General features: G+C 37.4%; 1 protein-coding gene across 1 annotated transcript in view; it reads right to left on the minus strand.

The window, feature by feature from the left end:
* Window positions 1-3,408: 3,408 nt before the first annotated feature.
* LOC121319383 (beta-catenin-like protein 1) overlaps window positions 3,409-15,829 on the minus strand; it is a 40,917-nt gene continuing 28,496 nt past the window's right edge. The window contains exons 14-16 of the mRNA XM_041256774.1: window positions 9,517-9,654; window positions 8,991-9,063; window positions 3,409-5,397 (exon numbers count right to left, since the gene is read on the minus strand). Of these exons, the coding sequence (XP_041112708.1) occupies window positions 5,309-5,397; window positions 8,991-9,063; window positions 9,517-9,654 (300 nt within the window). The 3' untranslated portion in view covers window positions 3,409-5,308. The remainder of the gene's footprint in view (window positions 5,398-8,990; window positions 9,064-9,516; window positions 9,655-15,829) is intronic.

Below are 15,829 nucleotides of genomic sequence, written 5' to 3' on the forward strand. Positions count from 1 at the left end.
CAGCACAACAATAGCCATTATGGCGCTATCCTTCATCTCAATGGTCGTCATTAGAAGCATTGTTTTTTGTGGAATACCCACCTCAACAAACCTTATGGGGGGTCTGTATCTGTCTATTATTGTTAATGTAGATGGGACAACTCTCTCGTCAGTTTGATTTATCCCTTTATATCAGTGAATTTAGTTTCATGCAGGTGGCATTGGATAAACTGTGCAGTATATAAGGGCTTGTCATAAGCTGTTCAGTAGGTGTAAATTCTAACCAGAGCAGCTGCATCCAAGACTGCAAATCGAAATCAAACACTGTCATTTCTCAATAACTAGTGAGGAGTGCGATCCAGAGTGCGCAGCAGTTCAGACACTAGCAGTATAGACCAGAACAGTGCAGGATCATGTTTCAATAAGTGGCCACTATGTAGAATGTAATAGTCATGATAACACTGTGTAACAAAAATAAATAAATAAATAAATAAAAAATTGTGCCTGGGTAGTAAGTGTTATTTCCTAATTGCTTATGCCTCAAAAGTATAGAAAATGGCTATTATTCCACACAAACTTTGCTTTTGTGACCAGGACAGTGATATTTCAAAATATCACTATTTCCAATGGGCAAATGGGCAAATGTGTGTTTTTTCGTTCACATAAAGTCAGAAAAAAACAACATATGAATCCAAATTAACATGTATTTATACTAAAGTAATACAAAGATGACTACAAAAGATTTAGAAGTGAGTAGTTTTTCGAGATTTACAATTATACTGTATTTACAGTATAATTGTAAATCTCAAAAAACTACTCACTTCTAAATCTTTTGTAGTCATCTTTGTATTACTTTAGTATAAATATATGTTAATGTATATATTTACAGTATAATTGTAAATCTCGAAAAACTACTCACTTCTAAATCTTTTGTAGTCATTTTTGTATTACTTTAGTATAAATATATGTTAATGTATATATTTACAGTATAATTGTAAATCTCAAAAAACTACTCACTTCTAAATCTTTTGTAGTCATCTTTGTATTACTTTAGTATAAATACATGTTAATTTGGATTCACATGTTGTTTTTTTCTGACTTTATGTGAACGAAAAGACACACATTTGCCCATTTTCCCATTGGAAATAGTGATATTTTGAAATATCACTGTCCTGGTCACAAAAGCAAAGTTTGTGGGGAATAATAGCCATTTTCTATACTTTTGAGGCATAAGCAATTAGGAAATAACACTTACTACCCAGGAACAAAAATTGTGTTCCATAGTGTAAGCACTAACGATTCCGTGTCACATTAGTGCTCCGTGAGGCGACCAATGTCACAGTGTCACTATAAATCACATTACTCGGGGTACTCCTCAGGATGATGTAACACGTTCTGATCATTATGGGTCCTATTACTATAGTTCAACTTGGTCGTTTTCTGTAACTATGGTGATACAACACTGTAGAGAAAGCTTCCTGGACCTACTTTCCAATAATTAATATATATATATATATATATATATATATATATATATATATATATATATATATATATATATATTATACACACAATGTGTGATATTACAGAGTTTTGACTGCAGTAGTCAGGAATTGAAGTATCTTACACACAGACAATTGACAGTAAAATGCTTTTCAATGACTACACATCACTCATATTTCACAACAAACCTGTGTTTAGAGGGCTTTCATTTTTGGGGGGATTGTTATTGCTTGCATGATTAGCACAAATGATCCAATTACATTAAAGATGTTTATCTGAAGCGGATTGCCACATTAGTCTCAGCCAGAAAACTAATGAATATTCATGCAAAGAATATTAAAAACGTCTTTGTTGCCTCATGAAGCGAGAAGGCCTTTATATATATATATATATATATATATATATATATATATATATATATATATATATATATATATATATATATATTTAATTAATTATTACAATAATGAGAACATAGTTTTGGCACACCTGCAATCCTCTTGCCTCTCAGAGGGCAGTCTGCTGCTATTGCCTTTTATTGTTCTTTCCACCATGGTCCCCACGCCCTGGCCTGACTGTCCATGTTCCTGGAGAACTCTCATTTAACTGGTAAAATTAAACAACGAACCACTTCAAGAACTGTATGGAGGTTCAAATGATTCAACTAAACAATCTAGAACAAGGCTGAGACAAAACTCTGGATTGTAGGGGACCACTTGCCTGTGTGCCTAAAGTGAAGACGCTTTGTCCCACCATGCAAATGTCCCTGAAAACCTTTAGTCACAAACTCTCATTAAGAGATGCAAAGTGGAACAAAAACACTATCGTGTAAAATTATTTTTTTTATTTAGCAGACACCTTTATTCAAGGCGACTTACAAACTAGTGTGTGAACTATGCATCAGTTGCAGAGTCACTTACAACAATGTTTCACCCAAAAGACAGAGCACAATGAGGTTAAATGACTTGCTCAAGGTCACGCTTCATCAGTGAGTGAGCTGGGATTTGAAGCGGGGACCTCCTGGTTAAGCTTGATCACTGTGACTGCTGAAGTCTTTGCCTCCCAGTACAAGAACGCCCTCCTCATCTAGATTTCAAACTATAGAAGTGACTTAGTAGGGTGCATGATTCACTTCTTAGAAAGATAATTATTCCATGACTGCTTTGCTGTGAAATTGTTGCATGACTGCTCATAATACAACAGTGTCATAACATAATCAGTGATTATGGGTGTTTGCTGCAAAGTGCTTCTAGACAGAATATGAGAAATATAACACAATGACACTCATTTATTATTCGTATTAGCATCATTACTGAATACAACAGTTTAAACCAATCAGCCGTTCGTTACACATGGCTTTTTTCAACCCGATTCACAGATTATGGTATGAAATAGCTAACCATGCTAACTAGATAGCCTCACAGCACCATTTATTACTGAACAAATGGCATCCTCAACAGATTTCAAAGCAATTATAGCTTATTTTATGATTATATACCAGTACAGACCCCTGAACCTCTATGTTAATTCAGACATTTAATAACAGTTAATGGTAAGCATAATTATTATACCTCCCTCTTGCTGGTTGAAGATCTGGGATCACCCATAACCCTGAGACCGAGACTTATTAACTGCATGCGAAGATAAGAGACGTACCCACACGACTGAAGAGTGGTGTAACAATACAACAAAGTCACAAGGGAATAGCACAATCTGAACCAGAAATGGAATAACCCTAGCACTGTATCACTGTCACAATAGTCACATTGGACAGGTCTTTTTTAAATGACAAATAGGTGTGGAAATGTAAAACTAGGACAAAAACATTCAAAGTGATCCACTCTTTCAACATAGTAGCAGAACAAAAACGGCTTCTAAAAAAAATGCTGGCCTCCCAAGTTAGCTTTATTTTTATTTGGGGGGGGGGGGGGGGGGGGGGGGGGGGGTTGCCTTGCAATTCTCATTGTCTAGTTATGCATATTTATAGTACTAAGGTGAGGAAAAAAAAATAAATCAAGGGGACCTGAAATGAAATTTCCATGAGCTTCACAACTGAATATGAATACATCATAATAATAAATAAAATATTAGCTGAACTGACAAAAAAAAACTTATTTGCACACCATTAAAAAACACAACATGTTCATTATTAACTGTTCGGCACAAGTAAGTTACTTCTAGTCAATCCCTTACCGTAATAAAATAAGTTTTGTGTCTGTCACTTTTGCTACTGCACCTTTAATCATTCGAATGCAGGCAGATGTGCAACATCTGGGCAATATGTTTGCCGATATTTAATTTTGGAATATACAGATATGTTTAAACTGTTCAACTTTTCCTTGGTGTGTTGGTTTCCCTTTTCTACTTGTCTATGCTTACAGAAGCTTCCTGTTGTATGTTAAAATGCAGTAATTCAGAATAAAAGGTGCAATAAGACATAGCCAAGCACAGCAAAATGTATCACAAAGCACAGGAAAGAATTGGGCGGAAAAAGCATGTTAAATGATGATAAAGTGTGTGAAATTACCACTAAACATTCATAACTGTGACAGGATGCGATTTGGGTGACAAAATGAGGGGCAGCGACCTCAGGAGTTCAATAGAACAATAAAATGCATGACTTGGTTTTATCCACTCAGCTAGCAATTATGTGCTGTCTTTTGGATTTCTTATATTAAATGCTGGATAGGTTGCTTCTCCACTTCCCAAATGTGCCATTTGCCTGAATACATTTTTATATCATCATATTGGTAACAAATAAATTGATAAAACGTAGGGGCAACTTTACGCTTTACTGGGAAACAACATTTACATTTTTTTCAAAAGCCCCGCCCCCCTCCCCTCAACTGATCAGACTAGAGCGTGCAGTGGCGCAGACAGAATTCATGCTGGCGTCGGCAGACAGAGCAACCTGTGACACCTACCAGGGCTCTGCATTTGCTCAGTTAAGAACTGCAGGCAGCCTGTTACCAGGGAACTTGATCCTTTCCAGACAATGGAAAGAATCAATGGTAAAGTTGCAGCCTGTCACTTCTAGGCATTTAATATGACAAGATGATAAAGCAGGTGATCTCGTGGCCAAAAAAGGCAAGTGGAACATTTTAGCACCATTATAAAAGGTCAGACATTTAACAAGTCACTTTTCTACCTAGGGCAATTTATTACAATTAGTAAATTTGTTATTATAAATTATTACTATTTATCAGCAAGTGAAATGGCTCTGTCAGAATCAATGGGGATGCAATGACTGATTGTTAAGAGATATTAGGTATGACAGTAAGCACGATGTTTGAGTAACGTTGGGGTTAACCCCATGTTTCAGGACTGCAACCAAGACAGAAACAAGTTGGACTCAATATCTGAACCATTCAAAATTGCAAATCACAGTTTTATTTTATTTTTTTTCTTCAAATGACATTTGTAGCTATACAGGATGTACTAGAATCTAAAAATACAAAAATAGCGGAACCACTGCAGCAATATAGGAGCATGACAAATACACACACACAGAGTACAGAATGAAATGCAATCTTTAATTTCACACATCACTGCTTTTCACCTATACACTTTAATAGACTCTCAGTCTCTATTAACAAAGATTAACATTTTTTTTTTTTTTAAGCACTGCTTGGAATGTCACTGCAGACATTAGCATCAACATCCTGCTTTAATACAGATCAAGAAGTACAATGAAACGTTGATGACAAAAAGAAGTGGATGGATCTTAGTTTCAGGAATACACAGTTGCAAGGTACCAGTGAATTGCGACATTTCCTCCATTGATCTAGATGTTCAGAACTCTTGTTCCACAGTTAAGTATGATAGGTTAGAAGTTTTCTAGCAAGTCAAGAATGGTCTTTTTTTCGTTTTCTTTAAATTCTTCGCTCTTTCCATCTCCTAGGTTTTCTGCAAACTCTGCAAAATATGAATTACAGATATTAAAATTCATAACAATACATTGTTGTGATCCAGAGCTGGTTAAAAAGCAATGGTGGGTCATTGTTTAGTGCATTGCGCCACAATGTTAAATCCTGCAGGGGCATCACTGGCACCGTACAAATATAGCAATGTTACTCTGTATGCTCCCAACGGCTCTACGGTCAAATACACAAATCATTTCGCTAGAAAGAGGAAGCGAGGAAGAAAGGAGAAAGACCAAACAATGATTTGTCCATAAAGACCATAGCTAGTCAGAGACAAGATTTAATTATTTTATTGGCTGCTACTTTAGGTGGGCACATGTTCTGCCCAAGAGGCTAAACATCTACCTCATCAATTGAACAATGATTTAATTAACTGTATTATTATGATAACATTGTTCTTAAATAGTCTCTACATTTTGTTTCAGTCTGGCAGCTCTTAAAGGTCACATACATGACAGAAATGGTTTCCTTGGGGAAGCTTATCAAATGAATTTCTTCTAGTACTAATGCTTTAGCATGCTTATAGCTTACAAAGCATGCATCTGTAGTGTTTTAAAGTCACACTCTGGCCCCTGAAGATTTGAAACACACACCACCATATTGTTTTGAAGGACACAGGTTTGTTTAAACACATGCAGTGAAAAAAACAACTTCTTGCTTTACACTAGTCCTGATACGACACAACCATTTAAGTGCCTACACAGTACAGTCGTGTCCAATTAAACCTGCAGAAGTCTCCTTGCTACTTTGGCAGTTCAAACATAGTAAAAAGGGCAGCTCTCCAAGACTATTTCAAAAGGAAGCAACATAATAAATAAATAAGCATTGCTGTTATGGAAAATAAAAATTTCAGCAACCCTCAATGTCAGAAGTATTCATACAGCACAGGCTTTGGTGCATTTTAAAATCCTTTGGTACCGAAGCATTTAATCCTACTAGGCTTTCCATATACTGAGATCTGCACTATTTAAACCTCAATGCATAATATGCCCACAGGTATCAATCCCCCAAGATGACTGGCAACATTTAACAATGCTGTCTTTACTATAGAGAAAAACAATAAAACGAAGAAACACAGACACACACTTCACTCAACCCGCAGAAACATTTTGAGTGAAAATATATTTAAATGTTTACAGTACCAGAAAAACTAGCTACGAAGGATGGCTGGGGAGGGGGGTTAGCATCCAGAAAAATGATTTCCACATAACTTAAACAATGTCAGGCATGCATAGTTCATAGTAAATTCAACTGTAATTTATAGGGTGTGTCGCATGACCAGCTGTATAGTAAATACAACCTGGCCATTAGCTCTGAACCTGCTAGACACAGATTTAAGAGTTTAAAAAGGGGCGAGAAACTGGGTGTGCAATTGTCATAGAAAATAATTTAAAAAAAAAAATCTCAGCAACCCCAATGAAAGAAGTGTTCATACAGCACACAGCTTCAGTTTCTTAAGTGTCTTGTGAGTTGTGAAGGATTGGCCAATGTGTTTAAAAGAACAACTCATGGGTTTGTGTAATTCTACAAGGTGTTATGATGCTGTAAAACAAGTATTGAGGATTTGTATTTGATTCAGTCATCACTTTCTTTATAATGTTACAGGGATAATACATATCTGGACCAATATCACAATCTTTCACTGTTTAGTGTTTCTGAAGGATGCTGACAAAGCATTTCTTTCTGTCCCCCAGTAAGCACAACTGGGATGTAATTTGCTAGAAACAAATATGTCATTGTGTTGTACTCTCATATACAGGATACACATACAAAACACAATCCGAGATTCCTCTGTTTTGGCAATGATATCACAGCAGGGGTACCTAGGAGTTTCAGCTTAACAGGGAAACTGAAAACACTGATTTCTAGCAGCCTTTCCTTGGGGTACACCTCCCCAGTGTCTGGCCAAGACATGTGGAGGAGGCAGTAATAAAATCAACAGGGCTTGATTAGTATTCGAGTCTACACTTAATTAACCTACAATCTATTTTCTTGCAGTAGCACCTTAAGCACTTTGTTCCATTCCTTGTAGGATTTGTACATTGTCTTGTTTTCAGGCAGTCTGCCATACAAACATGGGAGTAAAAGAAAATGGAAAAAAGGAGCTGAGTGAGACAGTCTACACAACAGAATACGTGCAAAATTGTAAATAGCAAAAGCAAGCTCCCAATGGAGATGGGTGCTAAATAACAGCGGGACCACAGATATAGGAAAAAAGAAGACGCCCTTTGCGGTCCAATGTCAGACCAGGTCCGAAATCAAAATTTTTCCTTTCCGGTCCGACATCATCAAAAAGGTGTCAATCACAGGTCTCTAATCAGTTTTTCTCCGGAAAAAGCAGAGAAAAGCTTTCGATGGCTGAGAGAAGCAGGAAAAAAAAATGGAGGTGGTACTGAGCAATACGCATAGTCCCTTCACCACAGACATAACACGGACATAAACAAACAAGATAGCTGCTTCCGCATCCAGCACTCAAAGAAAATTGAGGACATTTGCCAAGCTGTTTGAGATGTTATAGTAATAAAATAATGATTTGGATCGCATTGTTGAGGAGTTTGGTGATTAATCGAGTTATCAAGAGATGATTTATCAGTATGCACGACTAAGAAGAGATTTGTGATAAATACAGCGAACAAGGGGTGGGGCAGGGCTAGAGATGCAGTACTGAGTGTCATATTGCTATGCAGTGCCTTTTAAACCTGTTTTGCTGTGAATAAAATTACTTTTAAAAAAACAGTGTGTGTAAAATAAACAGCTTGCGTGAAAATAAATTAGACCTGACAGGCAATAAACGGATCGCAAAGGATTAAAATTCCCTCAAAGTGACCAGTTTTCAATGAAGCTTTGGATACATTGGTGCAGAATATACATGGTGTTTGTTTTTTTTTCTGCAAAGGAGCAACCAACCTTCTCTGGCATGACTGGAATCCAGAGACATTCTGCATTCTCAAATTAAATTAACATTGCTCCATATTATTCAGCGTTTACCTCAACATAAATTGAACCAGGCCCTTGGTCAAATAATTACAGTATTACAGTTTAACTCCATAAATATGCATGGGTTTTGCTTTTAAAACACTAAATCACAACATATGTATGAAAACACAAAATATAAAAAAAAGACTGCAATTTTATCCAAAACAGGCAACAGCTAAATGCTGGCTCTGCTTCATGTTTTTCAGCAGATGGGTTTTTATTACACTGTTTCATTTTCATCAGTGCCAATGAATTGGCACAGATCCCTTGGTTATATTAATGTGGCTTTTTGAAAAACAAGTGGCTGGGTAAGGTGCCAAGCTATAAAACACTATGATGGTACAAGACTGTTTTCAAAAAGCCACCTCCAGTGCCAGCCTTGGACAATAGCTCTTTTGCATTTTGTTCATCATCACTGACAAGCTGGGCCAACAAAGCACCCTTTAGAATTTAGAACATTTAAGTTAAAGTTCATTTTAGTACTCATCAGACTGCGTATTAAAAGTTCTGAATGTGATCTACCTTACCAACCTGTTTGATGAAAGTCACGACTTGAGTACTACCTTTCATTTAAAATAAAAATAAAATAAAAAATACTCAAAGACTTACCCCTCAAGATGTGTCGCACAACTTTGACTGAGCCACCTCGCAAATTCAGAATCTGGTGCACCCTCTGTTGAAGCTAAAACAAAAAATTCATATAAATTATTAAATAAAATACATAAAATAATATTCATGCTCCAAAGGCATCCCATGTCAGTTTGATATTTTCTTTACAACACCCACACAGACACAATCTTTATTCCGGGCTCCCCACTTTGTAACCTTGAAGCGTTCACTAATAATTAAACAAATGCTCAATTGGCACGTTGTCCTCATTTCCACCTATTTTTCATTCTGTGTCAAAGCTTTCTTCCTAGGACATTGTTCTGCATATCATTTGGTGATGAAAGGCTGACTGCGCTCGGTGTCACCTGCATGTGACCAAGCTTAATAAAAACTAAGCAGCTGGCTAGAGAAGAATTAATCACTATTGCTCGAGTCAGAAGAGTGACAAGCTCAGTAAGAGAAAAGTGCATGGCTGTAACAGGTTTCCACAGATCTGAGTGAGCAGCTGGCTGCTTTCTCCAATTACCTGGGGAATGCCGGCACTGCTAATCTCCACCATGATGTAGCAGAGCAGCTGAAGGACAAAGAGCCCAGCATCCAAGCGACGCAGATAGAATTCCTCTTCCACGGAGTCTTCAATAATCTCGCCTCGGCGCACCATATCCTGGAGAAGATAAAAATAAATAAATTTAAAAAAAAAACACCAAAGCAAGTCATTACTTTCTGCTGTAGTTTACCAATCATCCATTAGTGAATCCAATTTTTTGATCAATCTATGTAACCATTTATTATTGCAAGAATTCATGCATGTAGATCTCTACTCCTCTACATATGCATCCATTGCCTATTTTATCTATTTACTCATCCATCTGTGTGTCGCTTAATCTATTTGTACATCTACTGCCATTTCCCCAGCCAGTGATCATTTGAATTACTAAAAAATACAGGGTTACACATGGTTTTCAAGTCTTGCGGAAAGAATAAAAAAAGATGATTTAAGCAAAGCCTTGAAGTTTAAAACAACAAACATCCTTACCTCATTACTGACACAGAGCTGAAACAAGTTTATCTTTTTAATATTGCACTACTTTGTTCCGCTAGTTTCAATAAGTTATGCATGAAAGTGTTAAACATGGTGCCTGTATAAGCATTTATCTGCCCATTTAATATATAATAGTAATACAAAGAAAACAAACCAACTAAAAACTAGTTAACAAAAAAGGCAATTCTGGATTTCAAATGACAGGGACTGGAATGTGCAAATGCAACAAAAGGGCAGAACACTGCTGATAGAGACATCTTAATTGAAGTACAGTTTGTGATGTCAACACCTTTTTTACCCCCTTTTTTCATACCCAACAGACAAGAAACAATTTGACAGCTGCTTTATTTATTTGGTTCCATAGCCATCTAGCCAGATGTCTGTTGTTCTTCAGATTGGAAACACGGTTTAAAACATATAGGACATGAAGTAATATTATTCCCATTTGGGGTTAGTCTTAGCAGGCTCTCCGCTGGGATTTCAGCTCTCCAGTTTGGCTGATTTTCAGCTGAAAGACCTGGCACTTTGGCACCCTGTCACCATTCAACAAGCATCACAGTAGTTTTCAGTGTTGGCATATTTCAGCTGGAAGGACACTTCCTTTTATTGTGCAGCTGTCCCACAAGGTATACGACAGTTGGCATTTTTTTTTTTTTTTTAATTGCTCTTATTGAAATAGCTTTTCCCTTTCGGTCATAAGCTTTCATGCCGAAATTGACATAGCCTTGGTGCAACGGTATTCTGCAAAATGAACATGCAATAAAGTACTGTAGAGGCAGAAGGACATGGGTGGGAGTTTATGCATACTGACAGTATATAAAGGGGTAAATTATTACGTTTTAGAAAAAAAAAAACTCCTTCCACATCAGAGGGGCATGTAACAACCTGGACATCAGTAAGCCTATCCCATTTTCGTGAGACGTTTCACACACATTGCTTATAGGCATGCATACACACACACACACACACACACACACACACACACTGCCTTGCAAAAGTTTCAGACCCTCTGCCAATTTTACACACCAGCTTGGTGCAATTTGTGCACATACTTGCCAGATTTGCTCAAGCTCTCAAGTTATCTGGGGATATCTTAAGGACAGCAGTTTCCAAGTCTTTCCACAGATTCTCAATAGGATTCAAGTCAAGACTTATTGGGCCACTCAAGGACATTCACTTTCTTATTCTTAAACCACTCCAGTGTAGGTTTGGTCTTGTGCTTTGGATCATAGTCCTGCTGAAAGGTGAATTTTAACCCCAGTTTTTAAGTCTTTATCACACTGAAACGTGTTTTCCTCTAGTATTTGCCTGTACTTTGCTCCATCCATTTTTCCTTCAAACCTAACAAGCTTTACAGTCCCTTCTGAAGAGAAGCATCCCCATGGCATGATGCTGCCACCACCATGCTTGACTGTAGGGATGGTGTTGACTGGGCGATGTGGTATGTTGGTTCGCGCCAAACATAATGCTTGGCATTCAGACCAAAAAGTTCCAATTTGGTCTCGTCTGACCACAACACCTTTTGCCACATTTTTGCAGGATCACTCAGGTGCTTTGTTGCAAACTCCATGCAGGCTCTGAGATGGCTTATTTTTAGTAATGGCTTCCTTCTTGCCACCCTGCCATACAGGCTACTTTTGTGAAGTGTTCTGGATATTGTTGACTGAAGCACATTTTCTCCCATTGAACTCTGTAGCTCTTTCAAAGTTGTCATTGGCCTCACAGTGGCATCCCTAACCAGCTTCCTCCTTGCCCGGCTGCTCAGTGGAGGGATGGCCTGATCTAGGCAGTGTCTGGGTGGTACAACGCACCTCCCATTTCTTGATGATTGAGTAGACTGTGCTCACAGAGATATTCAGAGACGTCAATTTTTTTTGTACCCTTCTCCTGATCTGTGCTTTTCAATTACGTTATGCCTGACTTGTTTTGAAAGCTCCTTGGTCTTCATGGTTGAGTCTTTGTTTGAAATTCACTACCTGACCAAGGAACCTCACAGAGACAGGCGTTTTTATTCTGAAATCATGAGAACCACTAATGCTGCACACAGACAGAGGCCATTCAACTACTGCATGGCTTGTTAAGGTCATTTTGTGCACCTGAATTAATTTAGGTTTGAATGTGTGGAGTAGGTTGTGTATATAACACATTAATTCCTACTTCAAAGTGTCATGACTGCAAGCTTTAAAGCAAAATGTGAAAACTGTGAGAGGGTCTGAATACATCCTCCTTATTTACAGTTGTATTTAAATATTGCAAAAAATGTGTTACCTGTTTGAACATCACCTACAACTGCCACGTTGGTCACTTTGACCCATACATTTTAAAAACTCGTTCGTAATGAAAATGAAAGACATACTATCGAATACAATTGAAAAGTTGTATCCATGAACATCACATCTCACATTTGCATCACAGAAACACCATATTTAAATGGAAAATTAAACATAAAATGCTTTGTTTTTATAACGAGCGCATATACAGCACGACTACAAACAGTGAAAAAATATAATAAAATACACATTTAAAAAGAAATGGGTATGTACTGTAGGTTCTATAGGCACTGTCATCACAAATATATTGCAAAGGTCATGAACTTTCCTATTTTATGTTTTTATGATGTTACAGTATCAGAAATCTACATGGAATGAACCTTAATCTACTTCGCCTAGCTTTGCCTAGAGATAACTATCAACCTCACACCTTGAACGCACCAGGAGACAAATGGCTAATCAAACCCATCTCCATGATTTAATTAACCCGTCTAGGGAGAGAGAGGTGATTTAACATAGGAGTCTGAAAAAGAGAGGAAAATGTCTTAAAAGATTTATGACAAATTTCACATAATGATTTAATACTACTGAGTACAAGATGCAAGTGTTTTTATTCTTAAATTGCCTAAAAAGTATTGAATAACCCAAGTAATAAATCCCTATGAGAATTAAACTGTTTGCAAGCCAAGCCATAACCAAAATCGCAACCAGACATGTTTGGTGTCTAAAGAAATGTAATTTCTTGTGGTAAAAATAACAGGAATTCAGAATAAAATGTGGATTATTTAGCAAAAGTTATGCATGTTTTAAAGTTTCCCCTTTCCAGATTATGATAATCGGACAGAGGAAGGGGGGTGAGCAATCAATCAAGATTGCAAGCCCATGTGCAACAAAATAGCCAATTGGAGCATGCAGCGGGAAATTCAAACAATCTCTTTGTTTGAAAAGTATAAAACCCCTGCTTTAGCCCCAGCTCCTTGCTCCCTCTGGACCCACTGCTCGCTCCGACCCGCTAGCTCCCTCAGGACCCGCTAGCTCCCTGGACCTGCTGGCCACCCCAAACCTTTGATGCTCCCTCGGACCCGCTAGCCGCCCCAAACCTTTGAAGCTGCCTCAGACTTAAGAAGACTAAGAACTTAAAGACTGCACCTGGAGCCCTCAGCTTTAAGTATTTATCCATCAAGGTTGGGAAGCCCTGACATTCGGAGAAACGCAAGAGACTACTTTTCAGGCTAGGTAACAATACTCTTAAAATATCTATTCAGGTATTGTGACCCCTTGTGTCAGTATGTACTAGTATTTCTTTGGTGAATTGTTGTCTTAAACCTTAGTTCTCATTGTAATGCTTTTAATGCGACATTTAATTGTGTAACTGTTTTGTGTGATTTTCAAACTTATTTCATTGCATGCTTAATAAATACCATCTTTCTAAGAACAGATTCCCAGTATTAAATCATTTGCTCATGTTGAACAAACACAATTTATGAACTATGAACACTCTGGAATGTGGTCTATTTTTGGCCTGTTGTAACTTGTAAATCCGCTATCGTTTTCAGAGAGCGATATTAAAAACAGGTTTGTACATTACAATAGGTTAGAATAGTTTTTGGAGGTCCTTTGATGTATTGCTCTTAAGAATATATTAACTGCCCACAATTGTACCCACAGCTACAGTACATATATCCATGTACAGGTGTAAATGGATATATGTACACAAAACTATAAAACCGAAATAACTGTTTCTAATCCTACATAAAAATAAAATACAACACTACTTCCGGTATGATGGCTGCATTGTACTCTATGGCGGCGTGTACGCGTCTGCCAGCTGACTGTGCCTGCATCCAGGAGCTGTGTTGTAAACACAGACGGAGTTCCATTGAACACTACTGTGTAAACACATGTAAACTGGTACAAACAAACCTGCAAAACCAACATGTTTTTTTTTTTTTTTTTTTTTTTTTCTAAAAGTAATAAAAAAATATATATAAAACATGTTTCATATTAGGCACATAAGTTGTTATCCTACCTGTCATTTCAGTTTGCTGTATGCATCTGACTGTAGCTTGCCATATTCCAATCAAAGAGACTACTTTCAAGATTAAATATTTCCTTCTGATATATTCCCAGTTACATTTGGGGAACAAAATGAAGGATTGTTGTCTCCCAGGTACATTGAAAAATAAGCAACTAGGCTTTCACTGAGTTGGCATCTTGACAATTCCACTATCATAGCAATCTCTGTCTCGTAGTCAGTCTACAAACAAAGGCTTTGGGGGTGGGGGAAACAAACAGGGGGCGTGTCTTGTTTGTTGCATTTACAAAAATAATAGAATATCTTACGTTATATTAAAAAAAAAAGACGTATTGTAATGCATGGGTAACATTGACCCCTGTGGCGGCTCTAGGTAGAACTGTTTATAACTGTGACTCTGGCTATCAAACGGCGTCAGGACATTTCATATTTTTTATACATTTATATATATATATATAGGAAAAGTCAAAAACAGACACACACATGACTTACAACTGAAGAATAATTAACTTTTTAATTGCTAAATGAGTCACAATGGCCCGCACGGCAGTTCTAGTGTTAAAGCACCTCTGGTTAGACTTGCCTGTTCTTCATTTTAATTTTTAAAATTATTTGCTTGCAGCTGTATTTTAGAGGGGTGCTTATTTTGTGGTGGCTCTTAAAGCACAGGAGGTCAATTAACACAAGCTCTTCCAGGATATCTGGTTTGCCTGACACCAGATAAGATGCATGGGGACTCACTTTATGGTGTTTGTGCCTACTTGCTGTGATATTAAATTAGCAGCAATGTAGGAGACTACTGTGGATCTCATTGCCCGCCCACACATAAGAGAAAATAAATCCAGGCTGATGCACAGCGGACTAAATCCCCTGCCTTATTTTATCAGCTCTCTCCTTGTGCTTGACACTTTGTGTTTACAAGGCCTGTCACATCAGTTTATTTGTGAGGGCCCCGCACTTCCAGAAGCGAGAAAAAAGCAAAACAGAATAAACCCATGCAAGTGATATTCCTTCAAGTAATGTAAAAAAGCTGAGATAGACCGAGGGAGGCATTTACGATTATGACTGGCGCCATTAGAATACTAAACTGTAAGCAGAAAACGGGAATCGACTTTCAAAGCCTGGAAATATCAATTTCTCCTTTTTGGGACAAGTCAGAGAACACAGACATGTCAATGCCTTACTATACACCCTGTAGCATGTGAATGGAAAAACACACCACACCATACTGGGGCTAGGAGGAGCATGGGCTTTTCATGTTAGACTATTCTTTCGAAATGTTCTAATATTCTTTCATTTTGAATTAGCTGGGAAACAAAAGTATAATGTATACCATATTACAGTAAACAAAACAAAAAAAACCCCACAAGAAACAAAAACAAACTGATATTAGTGTAATACTACTCCTAGGTATATTTCATTCCAGTTAAATGCATCTTAGCTTTTCCTCTGCACACAATTAACATTTGTAGAGACAGTTTGCCGTTTGCTG

This window comes from Polyodon spathula, chromosome 8 (genome assembly GCF_017654505.1).
Source record: "Polyodon spathula isolate WHYD16114869_AA chromosome 8, ASM1765450v1, whole genome shotgun sequence".
Lineage (NCBI taxonomy): Eukaryota > Metazoa > Chordata > Actinopteri > Acipenseriformes > Polyodontidae > Polyodon > Polyodon spathula.